The following is a 15,468-nucleotide window of genomic DNA, read 5'->3' as shown; positions in this document are numbered from 1 at the left end:
CGCCTCAGGACCCTGCTGCTGCCCTCCTCTCATTCAGCATTGCCCACCGGTCCAAACAGCCATTTTAGATTTCACGGCTGCGCTCCACGCACACAGAAAAGCACCGTGCACGGACACAGGGCTGAGGGGAAAAAACACGCCGTGGGGAGCAGGAGGAAGGCAAATGGGATGTAGTACTCAGTACCCCTTTGCACGCACTGGGGAAACTCCTCTTTTGAACGCAGTGGTTTGAAGAAGCATCGGGCCTTTGATGCAGAATGGGGGAGGGGTGGGGAAGGCAGTCGCCTTAGAGAGGAGAGAAGCAGACGAGGGAGGAGAGAGGCAGTGGCCGGGCATCGTGCTCGAGGAAAGCAAACGGACGAGGGGATTGGTCGAGGGAGAGCGTAGCGTCACCACTACCGAGAGGAGGGAAGGGGGGGGGGCTCGGAGGATGCTCCGCTGAACTGGGTGGGAAAACATTCGCAGGGAGTTTGCATTTGAGAACTCAGCCATTATCAGCAGCACACGGGGAAAAAAGGGACTCCTCTGCCGAAATCCTTTCTCCACACCGGGGCCGCTTGTCGACTGTTCTCTCCCCCAGCCCCCTCCCCCTCCCTCAGCCTGCAGCCATGAATTATTTGCGTCGGCGTCTCTCGGACAGCACGTTCATCTCCAATCTGCCCAATGGCTACATGACCGACCTGCAGAGGCCCGACGGCGCACAGCCCCCTGCACCCGCGTCCCCCACCGCGGCCAGGTCTCCCACCACCGGGCCCACTCCCCCGGCCACTTCCCCCGCTCCCGATAGGAAACCCCCGCAGTCGCAGTCCACCGGGGCGGGCTTCTTCAGCTCCATCACCAACGTTGTTAAGCAGACAGCCGCCTCGGCGGGGCTGGTGGAGCAGACCCAAGTCACGACAGCGAAGAGGTTCAAGATTCTGCTGGTGATTGACGAACCGCAGCAGGAGTGGTAAGACAACACGTTGCTCTGCTCGCTCACCTTCCGATCATTTCTTTGGGGGGGGGGCTCCGTGTTTCGTTTTTTTTTTGTTTGCCCCCCCCTCTTGGGTTGCATGTGATTCCCTTGATGTAGCGGTGAGGGAAAGGGTTAAAGAGCCAGCACTCGAACAGCACGCACCGAGCGCCCTGCGGAGGAGAATAGGCACCGCCGCTGTGGTTTGATGGCACGGCATGCCAGGGTGACACAACGAGGCAGCCACCGCTTAGGAAGATACGGCACATTGGTCCTCGGCAGCAATGACATTTGCACAAAGATGGATGATTTTTGCCGTCCTCTATTCTGTCCGCGAAGTAAGATGGGCTTTCCTGTTGCATTGTTTTGGCGTACACGTTGGAGAAAGAGAAAAATAAAATGTATGCACTGACTAAAACAATTCAGGCTGTCTTCACTTCATTAAAAATGGACGTTCGCCGTGACGTGCAGAAGCGGGAGCTGTATCTCATTTTGCACGTACTGCAGTGCTTTCCCTCCATCGATGGGGTTTCCCCCGCTCACTGACAGCGGGTCACATGACCTGCCCTGCACTGACATGTGGGTGGTAACCAACTGCTGCGCACGGTGCACATGGAGGCCATTCGCTGATCATACAAGTGGTGAGCAGCAGATTGGTAGGAGCAGACAGATGTAGCAGCACCTTCCCCACGGTTGTGTTGCCTTGGACCATCGTGTCATTAGCGCTGAGGGCGCTGGGGGCCGTTTTCAGCCGTTGCATTGACGATTAATGTCCTGGGGGATGTTACGTAGACGTATAGCTTAAAGCAAACGTCTCCATCACTCAACCGTGGTACAGAACTCAAATGCTCTGCGTATGCACACAGGTTACGGGGACAGTCTTTATGTTGAGACGAATATCTTATTGAAAGGTAAAGAGATATTGTTTGCACAGCTGACATATTTTCCAAAGCGTGTGTGTGCTGCAGCTGTGCAGCTGGACATCCCAGATGTTTGCCCAATGTGACTTACATTGCCTCCTATTGCGTGGAATTTATGGACATCTTCATTCTTCTTAGGTTGTCTTTTGTAAAAGTGCAATACAAATGAAAAGAAACGTATTACGTATTTGTGGGTGGATTGGTTCTCTGTGTGAAATATATTGAGTGGAAAAATAATTTAACAAGAAGGATAGAGAGGGAATGATAAGAAAACTACACAATGCGTCAACTGAGTTATGGCAGTATTTTCATTAGTTATTTATATTATGGATGTCAATATATTTAAAACAAATCGCGCATTTTAAAATTCATTCATCTCGATTAATGGCGATTAATGGATATTGTTGTTGTCACGATGTTGTTTTTAATGAATGTTGTTCTTCTAAAGACTAAATCTTAATAATAAGTAATGCAATCACTTAGAAAACGTGTATTTTACACACTGTTGTTTATGCGTTACTGTTATTTTAAACGCAAAACTACACATTTGATCATCTTGGAGGCAGAATTCTACCGGGTGGAAAATGTTGAACTAGCAGCTCTTCCAGCTGGCTTAGCCTAGCAGCTAGCTTAGCATAGCGGTGCTTCAAGTGGTCCGTTTGCCACTCACCGCCCTTCTGTTTGACACGTGGTCCTCCGCTGTCTGTCGCGCCTCTGTTTGTTTTACTTCCAATGCTAGCAGCTGTCTCCATCTTGAGCTTCCGTCTTGCTTTCTCCGACGTAACTGACTGCAGCCAGCGGCCGCTTCGTTTCCGCGGTCAACTTCCGGTTTACTTCCGGAAGTAAACAAAGGTGCGACAAATGCGACAAAGTATTTTGTCGCAATAATCGCGGCCACATTAATTGCATATATTAACGCGTTTATGTTGACAGCCCCGATTTATATACAGCCCAGAGGCGGTGACCTCCAGACTGCATGAAATCTACATCCTCTTTAAGCGTTGGACAACATCTGAATATCTGGTAGTCCGACCTGAAGGGAAATGAACTAACGGGCCGTCGCACACGGAATCCATCTGCGTGGGGCGTCCCGTTGTGCACATGCGTGTCACGTCAGAGGTTAACGCAGCCTTGGCCGTAACGTCTGCTCTCATTTTACACTGAATAAGATAAATATACGGCTGAATTATGTTGAATCTCCTGAGGTGATTGTTCCTAAACGACAAACAAATAGGTTATATCAGCCTCGCTGAGTCAGGGGGCCTTGCAGTGTCCAATTTGTCCTGTGTGTGCGGGACCAGCCATGTATACAACAGAACCGTTGATCAATACTAATAAGATCAACCCCTGATCTGCCGGACGGATGCCGTCCTTTAGATTCTCTTGCTCGGCGTTTCTTGCGAGAGGACAGAAAGCAGCTCGTTAAGGAAAGAGGATTGCAGGGCGGCTCTGACATTATAATGGCAGAACTGAATTAAGAAGAGAATTTATTGCGATGTCCAATCCAACGTAATCAAACAGTTCATCGTGTCCTTGAGCTCCGCAGACGGGCATCGCTCGTCATGGAGTCCACTTAAGAGAATCGGATGAAACTGCTTCTCCTCTCTGAGTGCTGCATATATATTTCATGGCTGCCCAATATCCCGGAGTGGAGAGATGAACATGAGGCTCGTTATGGTTCCTTTCGTACGACCTTTGACCCAGTGGTTGTAAGTCACTGTTTAGAGTGAGTATTGTAGGTCTGCTTTATGCGCATTTTTGTGTAGCTTATATGTGTGTGTGTGTATAGTACCACTGTGCATAGAGGGTATTGTGCCATTAACCACAGTATAATAAACAAATATCACCTGGATGATTCACGGGAGGAAGAGTCAGATAAAGTGCATTCAGCTCTCATAGACGCGGGACGAAAAGCGTAGCGAATATATAGCTGCTGGCAAGCAGCTGAGGTGAAATGTGTCTTTATTTCCGTGCAGCTCTTCGCTGAGTACCTAATGTCCTCTGTAAGATGTTGGCACGCCTCCTTTGTGTCCGCCGCAAATGGAAACCAGAGCTTCGGCTACCGAGGGCCCCCGAGACGCACGCAAGAAAGGACAAGAGGGTCCTCCGGTAAAATTGCCTCTGGCAGACGGCTCTTGCCGTCAGCATCTATTTTTCAGTTTCAACGTGTCAAATCCCAGATAATATATTTATATGTAGAGAGACAGTGCTTTAATATTTTATCAAGGAGATTACAATGAAATTTAGGTGTTTAAAAAATGTTTCCCATTACTTAAATTCTGCTGTTGCACGTGAGGAATTGTGTCTGAGATGCTTTAGTTATTACTCACAAACATGTGCAAAGTCATAGAAGAGGACAGGGAATATCGATTTCTTAATTTCAACAAGGACTTTGTTGTGTAACCGGTTGCGTTTCAGCCATGTGAAATCGCAGTGATGCCACAGATGGAGACAGGCCGTCGCTCTCCCAGTCATCCCCGCAGGTCTGCTTCATGTCCGGGATGCTGAGCTATAAACTGCTCCGGCGACAGAAGGAGCAGATGTTCCACTGTCTTACCTACCAAGCGCTTCTTCTCGCCGAAAGGCCGCTCAGTTTAAACAAGGGCCGTAGAATCCTTTCATTCGGTGTTTGGAATAAGACAACACACAGGGTGGTTGGGCTGTAGGGAAAAGGGTCGTTTTTTGTCTTTTTTTAAAAAACATTACTCAGGTGGGAGAGTGAATATCAAACAAATGTCCACATTCAGCACAGAGTCGCACTAACCGAGCTGCCGGGTGACTCATCTGAATGAGAAAGGATTTCACAGTAAGTAAGTAAGATGATTTGGAAGAATGAGAAACTATACTTACTATTAAAATCACACGCACATTTCTTTGTTTCCTTTGGTTCATCATCTCATTTAATTCAAGTCAAGAGGACCTGATTCTTACAAGTGAATGTTTAAAGTGACCATGTCAGTGAGCAGGTGGCACATACAGAGGCTGCAGTACGAGGCTGGTGGAATATAACGGTACGGGCGAGTACATTGCTGGTAAATAGCAGTAACGGTAGATTTCAACCACAGCAGCTGGTCCCTGTCAAACACTCGTGCATATTGATGCATATCGATGCACCAGGACTCGTGAAGTGCTCTTTGAACGCGTTGCTTGCGTGCGCCACGTGCCGAGTTGGGCTCTGCAGAGTGATCCCACGTAACATTCAGGCATTCCGTCACGCAGACAAAGATTCTAATTCAATGCCAGAGGCTTTTTTCAAGGCCCTTGTGTTTGTGCTTTGGAAGCGCGTTGGCCCCCCAGACTAGGCTTTTCATTCTCTCAGATATCGGAGCGGTGGTTCACATTTGAATGTTTTGACTCCACAGCCAAATGGTTCCCTGCGCCCCAATTAAATAGCGGATGAATTATTCAGCTAAATTGGCAGGCGGTGGATACGGGAGGATACGTGACAGCGGGGTGATGCGAAACCGAGAGGAAGAAGAAGTGAGGACACACCACAGCAGGGCGTCTACATGCAGCAACACAACCACACTGAAACGTGGACATTTTGCAAGCCCTGTTTGAATAATGAGGGTTTCGTAATGTCCTGCGACGCCCAAGTATGAGCTTGAAGATGTGGAAAGGAAACTATAAAGAAACCTGAAATTGAAGGGAAGACTTCCTGTTTGGGTCCGATTAGTATATTGATTTACTGATAATCTCCCAGTAGTTTCTACTGCCACAGACTATGATGTCAGGACGAGGATACAAAACAAAGAAATCAAGGGATTAAAGGGCCGGCGTGTGTTCTGAATAGAAATGTTCCCTCACTACATCGTCCTTTATTACCGGGGCAGTGAATGCATTCGTGAGTGTGCCGTCGACGGCTTTGCCTCAGAAGATGACGCAGCCTGGGAAAGTGTTTACATGAATATCGTACCGCTATCCTCGATGCCAGTTAGAAGGGAAGACGCGTCAGAGAGGCTGCGTATCAGCGGTATGAAGAGCGGCCTCCTGTGTATTCACCACTCAACATTAATTCACATCCCAGGTTCTTGTTGTCATTACTATTGAATCCTTTTTTCTCTTTTTTTTACCAGGGTGAAGTTGTTCCGGGGGAAGAAAATTCACGGGGATCACGACATCAAAGTGGAGCAGGCTGAATTCAATGAGATCAACGTCGTGGCTCATGCCAACGGGACCTGCAACGTCAACATGCAAGTTCTCAGAAATGGTACCAAGGTTATCAGGTGAGACGCACGCGCAAACAAATGAGTTTTGTTTCCATCCGTGGGGGCTGACTGATTGATCCACATCACCATCCTCTGATATCAAAGTTCGTTCGTTCATTTTTATCCGATATGATTTTGTTTCCCAGGTCGTTCAAGCCAGACTTTGTGCTCATTCGTCAACACGCCTTCAGCATGACCCAGAACGAAGATTTCCGCAACCTGATCATCGGCCTGCAGTACGGCGCCGTCCCGTGCATCAACTCGCTGGAGTCCATCTACAACCTCTGTGACAAGCCGTGGGCGGTAGGAACTCGGCGGCTCTATTCATTACACGTGTGCTCTGCGACCTGATTTATTACAATGAAGACAAACAATGCCTTTACCTGTTTGTGTGTGTCCAGTTTGCCCAACTCATCAACACGCACAGAAAGCTGGGCGCGGAGAAGTTCCCTCTGATCGAGCAGACGTTCTACCCAAACTACAAGGAGATGGTGAGAACCCACCTTTTTCCACTGATGAAGAAGTAAGAAGCAGGATATTAAGCCGGGACTTTCTTACTTCAGGTGACCATGCCGTCATTCCCTGTTGTTGTGAAGATCGGACATGCCCACTCCGGCATTGGAAAGGTAAAGAGAATGTTCTTCTTGCAGTGGTGTGAAAGGATGAATCAATGCGTTGATTCTGATGCTTCTGGTTTTTCTGCGCGCAGGTAAAGGTGGAAAATCACAGTAAGTTCCAGGACATAGCCAGCGTCGTGGCTCTCACCCAGACGTACACCACCACAGAGCCTCTCATCGACTCCAAGTACGACATCAGAATCCAGAAGATTGGCACCGACTACAAAGCCTACATGTGCGTACAGTCACGCTTCTCCCGCCGCGTCCTAACAAGTCAACGAGAAACACAAAGGTTGTAATGTGTGTGTGCTCGACGTCCCGCAGGAGAACCTCTATATCCGGCAATTGGAAGACCAATACCGGCTCGGCTATGCTGGAGCAGGTGGCCATGACTGATAGGTGAGTGAAGACGAATCCAGTGGCGATGTGCTACGAAGCAGACGTAGTAAGTTCCAGTACTCCATAGCTTTGTGATGCAGACAGCAGCCGCCGCAAAACATACTGTCAAATGATGTAGCTTAACTTGAGGAAATGCACTTTGCCTCGAACTCACATTTGCATAACGTGCTTGCTGCAGACAGTAGGTTTGGAATGCAGAGCACCAGGATGACAGTTCCCCCCTTCCTCCCTCCCTCAGATGCCTCCCTTCTGTCTTCATTAAGGCTCAGCTCCTTTGGTCCGGCAGCTTGTAGAAACGTAGTTCTTGCTTCTTTGCCAAGTAGGCAGAGCGTCCTCTGCTAGAGGACAAAAGAGACAAGGAGGCACCTTCACACAAAGCCCCTGGAGAGCCATGGAGTGTTGTCCCACCAACGCTGCAGGTGGGACTTAAACACAGTCCGTCTCTAGAGAGTGGTGCAGGGATGAGGGATTTAGGACACCTGGGTTCCCTCGAGGTTAAGGACACACTACACCACAGTCACATGAGCTTGAGTGTACATCTTCCAGGTTTCTAGGATTCCTGCAAGACTTAACCCGCCCGACAAATCTTTCCTTTGGTTGACCTGATTATGTTACATGTGAAATAGTAGCAAGCAAATCCTGGCGTGTCGAACCGTTTCCTGTGATCTGCCGCGGCAATCAGACCGCCGTGTCCCATTGTGTTGCGACCGGTTTTGAGTCTTGCGTTTGGTTCAGGTACAAGCTGTGGGTCGACACCTGCTCAGAGATATTCGGGGGTCTGGATATTTGCGCCGTTAAAGCCATCCATGGGAAAGATGGTAAAGATTTCATCACAGAGGTATGAGTCTCCGATAATCCTCTTTGAAAGCTTTCCCCAATTAAACCTTTTCCTTCAGGTCAAATGCGTTCGCATGTAAAACAGCGAGTGTGACAAAGGTGTCTACCTTCTCTCTCTCTCTACCCCCCTGTGGCACAGGTGGTGGGCTCCGCTATGCCCCTGGTGGGGGAGCACCAGGCCGAGGACAGGCAGCTCATCGCCGACATGGTGCTGGCAGAAATGAACCGGTCGGCGGAGAAGGGAGCAAACGCTCCCCAGAGACCCACCACCATACAGCCGGTACGGTCACGCACAGGGGGATCTGAAACATGAGGCTCGTGTTGCTGTAGAATCATTGTTGATGTCCTTAGGGGGTCGTGATGGTGCTGGGGTCAATCCCAGCTAACACTGGGCGAGAGAATGGTCGCTGGTCGCCTGTCAGTCAGTTGCAGGGCTGACATAGAGACACACATCCATTCACTCACCTATAGGGGCAATCTAGCCAATCCACTGAACATGTCTTGTGGGAGGAACCCGTGGAGACTGCTAGGTGGTTTTGAACCCAGGACCTTCATGCTGTGAGCGCTAACTGAACCCCACAGCAGCTCGTCGCTCTGAACGCGTCGTCTCTTTGTGATTTCAGGGAGCCGGCCAGAAGGGAGAGCTCGTCGGCGAACCCGTTAAAAGCGGCGCCGGGCAGCCGCCTCAGGGTTGTCTGCAGTACATCCTCGACTGCAACGGCGTCGCAGTGGGTCCAAAGCCGGTCCAGGCCAACTGAGTCCAGTCCAGGAGAGAGCGAGGAAGTCTCCGCGTCTAGATAACGGCGACGTACCTCAAGCGGGGACGTTTGTGTGCGTTAGTGGACGCCGACGTATCTAGGGTCAGACGTGGGTGGCGTGAGCGCGGTGCAGCTGAGCGCCGGACTGTGTTTTTAAACTCTATGCAGTGTCAAAATGTACCGTCTGCTCGTTGACCCGTTTGTGTGCTCGTATGGGTCGCTGTGTTTCGGTAGCCGTGGTTTTTCCTTTGGGGCCGTTGTTGGTGATGTAAAAAGCAGATGGTGCCTAAACTTCAGTGCTGCTCTGTGCTACCTGTCGGACCCCAGCTATATGAATCTATTATTTGCCCCCGCTCCATTCCTCTGTTTTCTATTTTTGCTGTGTACCCTTAGATATTGTTCAAACGTGCAGTTTGACGTGTGTGTATATATCAGTGTGTGTACGGTACGTGAGCGTGTGGTGATTATTTTCATATACTAATAGATATTTATTTTTGTTTTGCATGATCGATTCAAAGAAAGGTGCAAGTTAGTTATTGATCAAGTGCGATGTTTATGTAACACCACTGTTTCGCCCCAGCTGTGTTCCCTGTGATTCATGCATTGTGAATGTGTCATAAGAAATGCAAATTATATGAGTTCCACAGGATACATGTATTCATAATCAAACAGTGTGCGTACACATACAATACAGTCATACTGTATGTGGCCTTGCTTAAGAGTCAATTTTACAACTTTATTGTCAGAATGTCACCAGAAAATAGAAAACATAGAGTGAGGATACTAATAAATGGGCAGGTGAGAAATAGTTCAAATTAGATTTATTCAAGATTTTATTTTAATGGGATGTTGTGCAGGTGTCTGCACACGCTACTGAAATATATTTATATCATTTTTAACCAAAGAACAAACGACTTACTTTCAATCAGTCTTTGCACTACAGTGAGCCACAATGTAAATATCCGTGAGGTGACTGTTATTACCGCAGTCTGTCACATGGAGTGTGCGGTTTCACCGGAGCATTGCTGGACGATTCTGCTGTAGATCACATTGCAGTGAGCTGATGCTGTTTTCAGCAATATCTTTGGTTTGGGTTTTTTTGTGTTTGTTTGTGTGTGGGGGCAAACATTACGGCGGATAATGAAAGGTTAATGTCTGCCCGCCCTCCCCCCCCCTCAGCCCTCACACACACACACCGGATGTTGGATAGTGGTGATGGTGTTGCCATGACAACAGTGCAAGGCTTCGAGAGGTTTACTGCGGGCATGGGCCCGTTCAAAGATGCAACACTCCTCCCATGAAACGTGCAATATACCAATATATATATATATCACATCAATAACCTGTTTATTTTAAAATCAGATCTTCCGACGAAATAATTCAAAAAGCTATATATATATATATAGTCATCCACACTCTTTTTTAGACATGTCGCACTCAGTTGTTATCGGTGGCTTTTGAGGAGGTAATTTCATACATCAAATATCATAAATGGTGAAACAGCTAAAAAGCAACCAAATCAACTGTAAAAAGAAATCTGTACCGTTTCCCCAACAATTTATTTGTTACTATGATATATGATATTTTCAGCGAGCTCTGTGTGCAATTCTTTTTCCAAAATAGTTTGAAGTGGCATCGTATCCGTGAGCGTATCCTTGTGAAAGCCATGCCTGCGGCTTTGTGGGTGTGTTGTTCTGTTTAATAGGAATTATGCCATGGCGTTGATCTACAAGGGAGGAGCGTGCAGACTCCGAAGGGCCATGGTAACTTGCTAAATATATGTTTAAAACCGGTGTTGGACTGTTTAAACTAAGATCAGAGTAAAATATATTGTGGAGAAAAGAACGTCCATTCCGGATATTTCCCCTCTGTCACTGGCAATAAAGCTTCCTTTGCAATAGTTGGTCTGTCTCCTCGTATGTGTGATGTTGTCATCACTCTTAACACATCATACACGCTCTACTGCACAATAATGCCTTCCTGTGCATGAAGGCAAGGCAAGGCAAGGCCATTTTATTTGTATAGCGCTTTTCATACACGAGGCAGACTCAAAGTGCTTCACATCATAACATTTCATACAATAGAGTGAAATAGAATGCAGGAATTAAGTGAAGTGATATCTGTAGTGACACGAATTCCCACAACTCTGGTTGCCTTTTTATTTTGCAATGTCCGGGTTATTGCAAAAGTAGAATAGATTGCAAAGTGGTTTTACTGCATGTTTTCATTTTTTTTACATCACATAGTTATGATAATCAAAAGTTCTGTTTATGGGCTTAGTTGGGGGTTTGCTGTCTTGTCTTGATTTAAGAGTTAGGTAAGGGGGGAAGCAGGATGTGCCGAGCAGGCAGACACGAGTCTGACAGGATGGGGAGTCAGTTCATGTCCTGGCTGAGGAATGTAAGGTCTGCGGGTCAACTAGAAGATTTACCAGCCAAAGGGGGGTTAGAGACACACCAACACTATTCAACATACACACTCTGTTCACTGATGTTTACGTTAAGTCAGGAGTCTGGACATTGGATGTGACCGGATCTTAGATGCGGGAGGTGGAAGGTCCTCCTCTACGCCAGTTTAGGGCCAATAGAAATCTTTCCTTCTCTGTCTTCCAAGGGTTATAAAACATGATGTTCTTGCTGATGTTAGTGAGTTGTTCTTCCGGCCTGTGTGCTGCCTGAACTGCTCCTGCCTTTGCAAACGCAGCGCTGATACTTGACCTGTGATCTGACAAATAAATTTCCCAGAACGAGAGAAGTCATTCGGCTGAATTTTTGATAACCCCGACCAGGCTCCAAATCTTGAACACGTATTCTTACAGTTACTATGAAAGTGTGTCCTGTCAATGATATAAACAATCGGTGTTGTCTTTCAATTTAATATCATTTATAAACATATATATATATTAGGAATATATACAGTACCTATGTTCGGTAATGTTACTCTACGGCCGCTTTTGTTTCTCCAAACTGGGAAATATGTAAAGTCAGCTTATAAACTAGCAGTTGGCAAAGTAAAAGCAAAAATTATCTTATTAAAAATAAATTGATTTAATGTTAGCCTGTGCTAGCTTCAGGTAGCAGTAGCGTTAGCAGCTAGCCGATGTTAGCTAGCTATGACAGACCAAAGGGGCTCTTTGAGCTGAATAGCGCTTGATATACAATTATTTGCTAATTCCTTGTCGTAGTGCTGAACATCTCATAAATAAACCAAAGCAATTGTTGAGTATTAAAATATGAACCTATATAAAATATAAGCCTTAAGGCCGGATTGCACGAACAACATGTATTTCACAACACCAGCACACGAACATGCTGCAAAAAGATGCAGCGCTATCTGAGTCGAGTGCAGTTCACCTGTTGCCCATTTTAAGAATAACATTTCATTCCTAGAACCGCGCCAAGCACTCATATGCAAATCATCTTGCAAAACATCCTGATATGAAGAACTCATGAACAACGGGAGGCGTGATGATCCGAGAGCCTGGAGGGATGGACGTCCCTGTGCTCCAATGGGGCTCCGCCAGGGTTCTAAGCAGGAGCCGCCTCCATCTGAATAACCAATCAAAAATTGACTATATAATTTGAGCGCATTTTGTATTAAGCGCCTTCTTTCACGTTGTTGTTAAACTGCCTGAAAAAGGCCCGTGCACGTCAAACTGCAGGACAGGATACTCTAGTTGCAAATATCGCACGACACAATACCCCCAAACTAATAGAGAAGCTTTAAAGGGATGTGAAATGTTTGTGTCTTTTGTAAATAAGTGTACGTTTTTTGTGAGGGTCATTTGATGATCAATGCAGTTTTTTATTAGATTACTCTCAGCTCGTTGTCATCCACTTATTCCAACTTTATATGATATAAAGCTGTGTTAATTGTGGAGTGGACACTGATTTAAAAACCAGGCTAGAAGGTTTATGGCTGAACTTCTACGATGGAGAGAGCGGCGGATGGTAACGAGAAGCTCGGTCTGGGCGAGCGGGCGGGAGGCTGGGAATCAAGAACAGCTGCAACGTGGACGGAGACCTGAGCTCAAAGAAACCAACTATCATCAGAGACAAAAAGGCAGGAACTCTTCCAAAACCAAGAATATCTACAACCGGACTAAAGATGTGGAGAAGACTCGCCGAGGTGGAACTTACATACGAAGCACTGTATTATTTGTCAGTTACACGTAATCAACACAAAGGACTTAAACGACACATTGAGACGAAGCAGCAAATGAGGTTCTACCTCTTCAAGGGAAATTTGATTCACTTTCTTGTTAAAATATTGATGACGAAGCCGCAGCTACACATGCAGACAGAGAAAGCTGGAAACATTCGCGGTACTGAGACACGGGAGAAACCCCACATGTTATTCCACGTCAAAGATTGTAATTCATAAATATAATATAAAGACATTTGTGAATACAAGTATTTGCATTTTAAAAGTCCACCACTGGACACGAGCTGTCTCCTACTTCGCTGAAAAACACATTCCAACCGTATGAGTCGGAGGCTGTCTCCAAAATGTTTAAAACAGTGCACGTATCCACGTAGCCCCTGATTTGTTTCTTTCCCCTGACGGGAGGCCTTTGTCCACATCGTCTTGTTATTCATGACGGAGAGACCGGTCAGGCCTCAGCACTGGCCTTGAAGAGATGAGGGTGGACCCCTCTCGTTGACCCCCCCCCCTGTAGAATATAACTACATGGAAAGACATTATTTCTGAGGTTTACTTGTGCAGCAATCTGTCCTCGGACAGACATTTAAAAATAGAAAGAGACCTCAGAGACAGAACTGAAGACGATGCAGTGTCACAGGAGACATTGGAAACCCTTCAGACAGCACAGGTCTGCCACTGCTGGCAGAATATAATGTTATATACTAACGTATATTACGTGGTACACGTTCTGTGTGCAGATGAGTCATGAGTAGCTGCAGAGCCTCTTCTATGACCCTGAATCTGAGTTACATGAACGCCTGCAGAGGTTCTCAGCAGAAGACGAGGGTCTCCATCCCTTCATGAGTGTAAAGGTGCCACTTCATGTACTCGGGCATCATTGAAACTCATGTACCTGATATTATTGTGTAAATAACACATGAAACAAGAGAAGATGGTTTCCTTTTAATACTCATTGTAGGTGAATTCTGTAAACAACCCGGAACACATTCAGTTTCTTGCTGCCATCTACTGGTAGAGTTGAAGCACAGGAGGCCTGCGTACAATAAATACACAATTTAGTTTTAGATTATTAGCCTCTTCAGCTTCAGTGTGCTTTCAGCTTGTCACAAAATCACGAGACAGAAGTTGTAGTGGAAGTTGAAGTTCCAGCTTCATGGAAAAATATGCAGCCCTTTATTATTGGCCAAATACAACATTAAGCTCAAATGAATATCAAAATAAAGGGTTATATTGTCATAACAGAGGGGGGCAAGTAGCCAACCTGGCAAATCCATCGCAGTGAGCCTTTTATCGATGGTGCACACAACAATGGTGTGCGACTGTGAGAGCGAGTGGTTGTGCGTCTCTCCGTCAGCTCCCTGTGAGCGACTGGCGACCGTCGCCCGGCCTCGTGTGCGATTGACTGCAGCCCCCCCCCCCTGCTCCCCGGGACCCTCTAAAGCAGTGGTTCTCAACTGGTCTCGCTCCGGGACCCACCATCACCTTTTAATGACAAGCCACGACCCAAATTGAGGAACATTCTCAACTTCTCAATTTTTTTTAATAGAAAATATGGTGCGGTTTGAACTTGAGATGGCATGGAGACAGAATACGTATGCCAACACAAAAACAAGTTTAATGAAAAAACAAAACAGCCAGCTGTTAATTCTAATTTTTATTTTTCAAAGGCCTAAAAACGGGTCTGCGACCCACCAGTTGAGAATCACTGCTCTAAAGTACGATCGGTACAGAAGACGACTGACAGAACGTCTCATGACTCATTACATTTTTACTAAATGAAATACGTTTCTAAAGTGGGACAAACTGTTTAAAGCTTCTCTCAGGGAGACATTCCGCAGAGTACTTTTACTTTTGATAATTTTGGTACTTTTAGTCAGGATCAGAATTCATCATGCAGGTTTTGCGCGGTGCAACGCTCGCTAGGTGGAGCAGTAGCGGTATGGGGGGGGGGTGGGGGTGGGGGTGAAGGACCTTTGGGCTCTATGGGTTTCTTTTTTGCCAGCCTGGGAGGTTTGTCAGAACGCAGAAATAGAACAGAGAAACACACACAGCAGAACAGTTGTAAAAATAGTCGACTTGCGGTCAGCCGATCGCCGTGCTGTCATTACGTTGCTCCACTTTTGACGGCAGCAGCTCTACTTCGCCCCGTGACGAGGCTTCATAAAACCAGAGACCCAAAAAGGGGCCGTGAACTTAAGACCCCAGCAAATATTCCATCCATCCATTAGACCGCTTATCCTGCACACAGGGTCGCGGGGGGGCTGGAGTCCATCCCAGCCAACTTCGGGCTGGATAGACAGGGTACACCCTGGATTGGTCGCCAGCCAATCGCAGGGCAACACAGAGACACACAACCATTCACACAACTACGGGCAATTTAAAGTCCCCAATTAACCTGATCCCCAGAGCATGTCTTTGGACTGTGGGAGGAAGCCGGAGAACCCGGAGAGAACCCACGCAGACACAGGGAGAACATGCAGACTCCACACAGAAAGGCCACTGGGCGGAATCGAACCCAGGACCTTCTTGCTGTGAGGCGACAGTGCTAACCACCACGCCACCGTGCCGCGCTCCAGCAAATATTCCTACATTTAAACAAGCCGGCACTCTGGA

General features: G+C 47.0%; 1 protein-coding gene across 1 annotated transcript; it reads left to right on the top strand.

Annotated features, from left to right (window-relative positions):
• Window positions 1–394: 394 nt before the first annotated feature.
• Window positions 395–10,591, top strand: syn2a (synapsin IIa). The gene is made up of 10 exons (XM_040193250.2): window positions 395–949; window positions 5,949–6,098; window positions 6,227–6,383; window positions 6,482–6,571; window positions 6,644–6,706; window positions 6,790–6,932; window positions 7,022–7,096; window positions 7,832–7,934; window positions 8,073–8,213; window positions 8,557–10,591. Exons 1-10 carry the CDS (start codon window positions 609–611, stop codon window positions 8,689–8,691), a joined length of 1,398 nt encoding a protein of 465 aa, XP_040049184.1. The 5' UTR covers window positions 395–608; the 3' UTR covers window positions 8,692–10,591.
• The last annotated feature ends 4,877 nt before the right edge of the window (window positions 10,592–15,468 follow it).

Source organism: Gasterosteus aculeatus, chromosome 2 (assembly GCF_964276395.1).
Source record: "Gasterosteus aculeatus chromosome 2, fGasAcu3.hap1.1, whole genome shotgun sequence".
Taxonomy (NCBI): Eukaryota; Metazoa; Chordata; class Actinopteri; order Perciformes; family Gasterosteidae; genus Gasterosteus; species Gasterosteus aculeatus.
This window is presented reverse-complemented; position numbering and strand designations above follow the sequence as displayed.

Bases quoted from the DNA above. Each gene is read 5' to 3' on its own strand.
- syn2a (XM_040193250.2), top strand. From the start codon at position 609: ATGAATTATTTGCGTCGGCGTCTCTCGGACAGCACGTTCATCTCCAAT. The intron at 6,933-7,021 runs GTGCGTACAGTC...GACGTCCCGCAG, and splicing joins ACCGACTACAAAGCCTACAT to GAGAACCTCTATATCCGGCA. The intron at 8,214-8,556 runs GTACGGTCACGC...TTGTGATTTCAG, and splicing joins GACCCACCACCATACAGCCG to GGAGCCGGCCAGAAGGGAGA.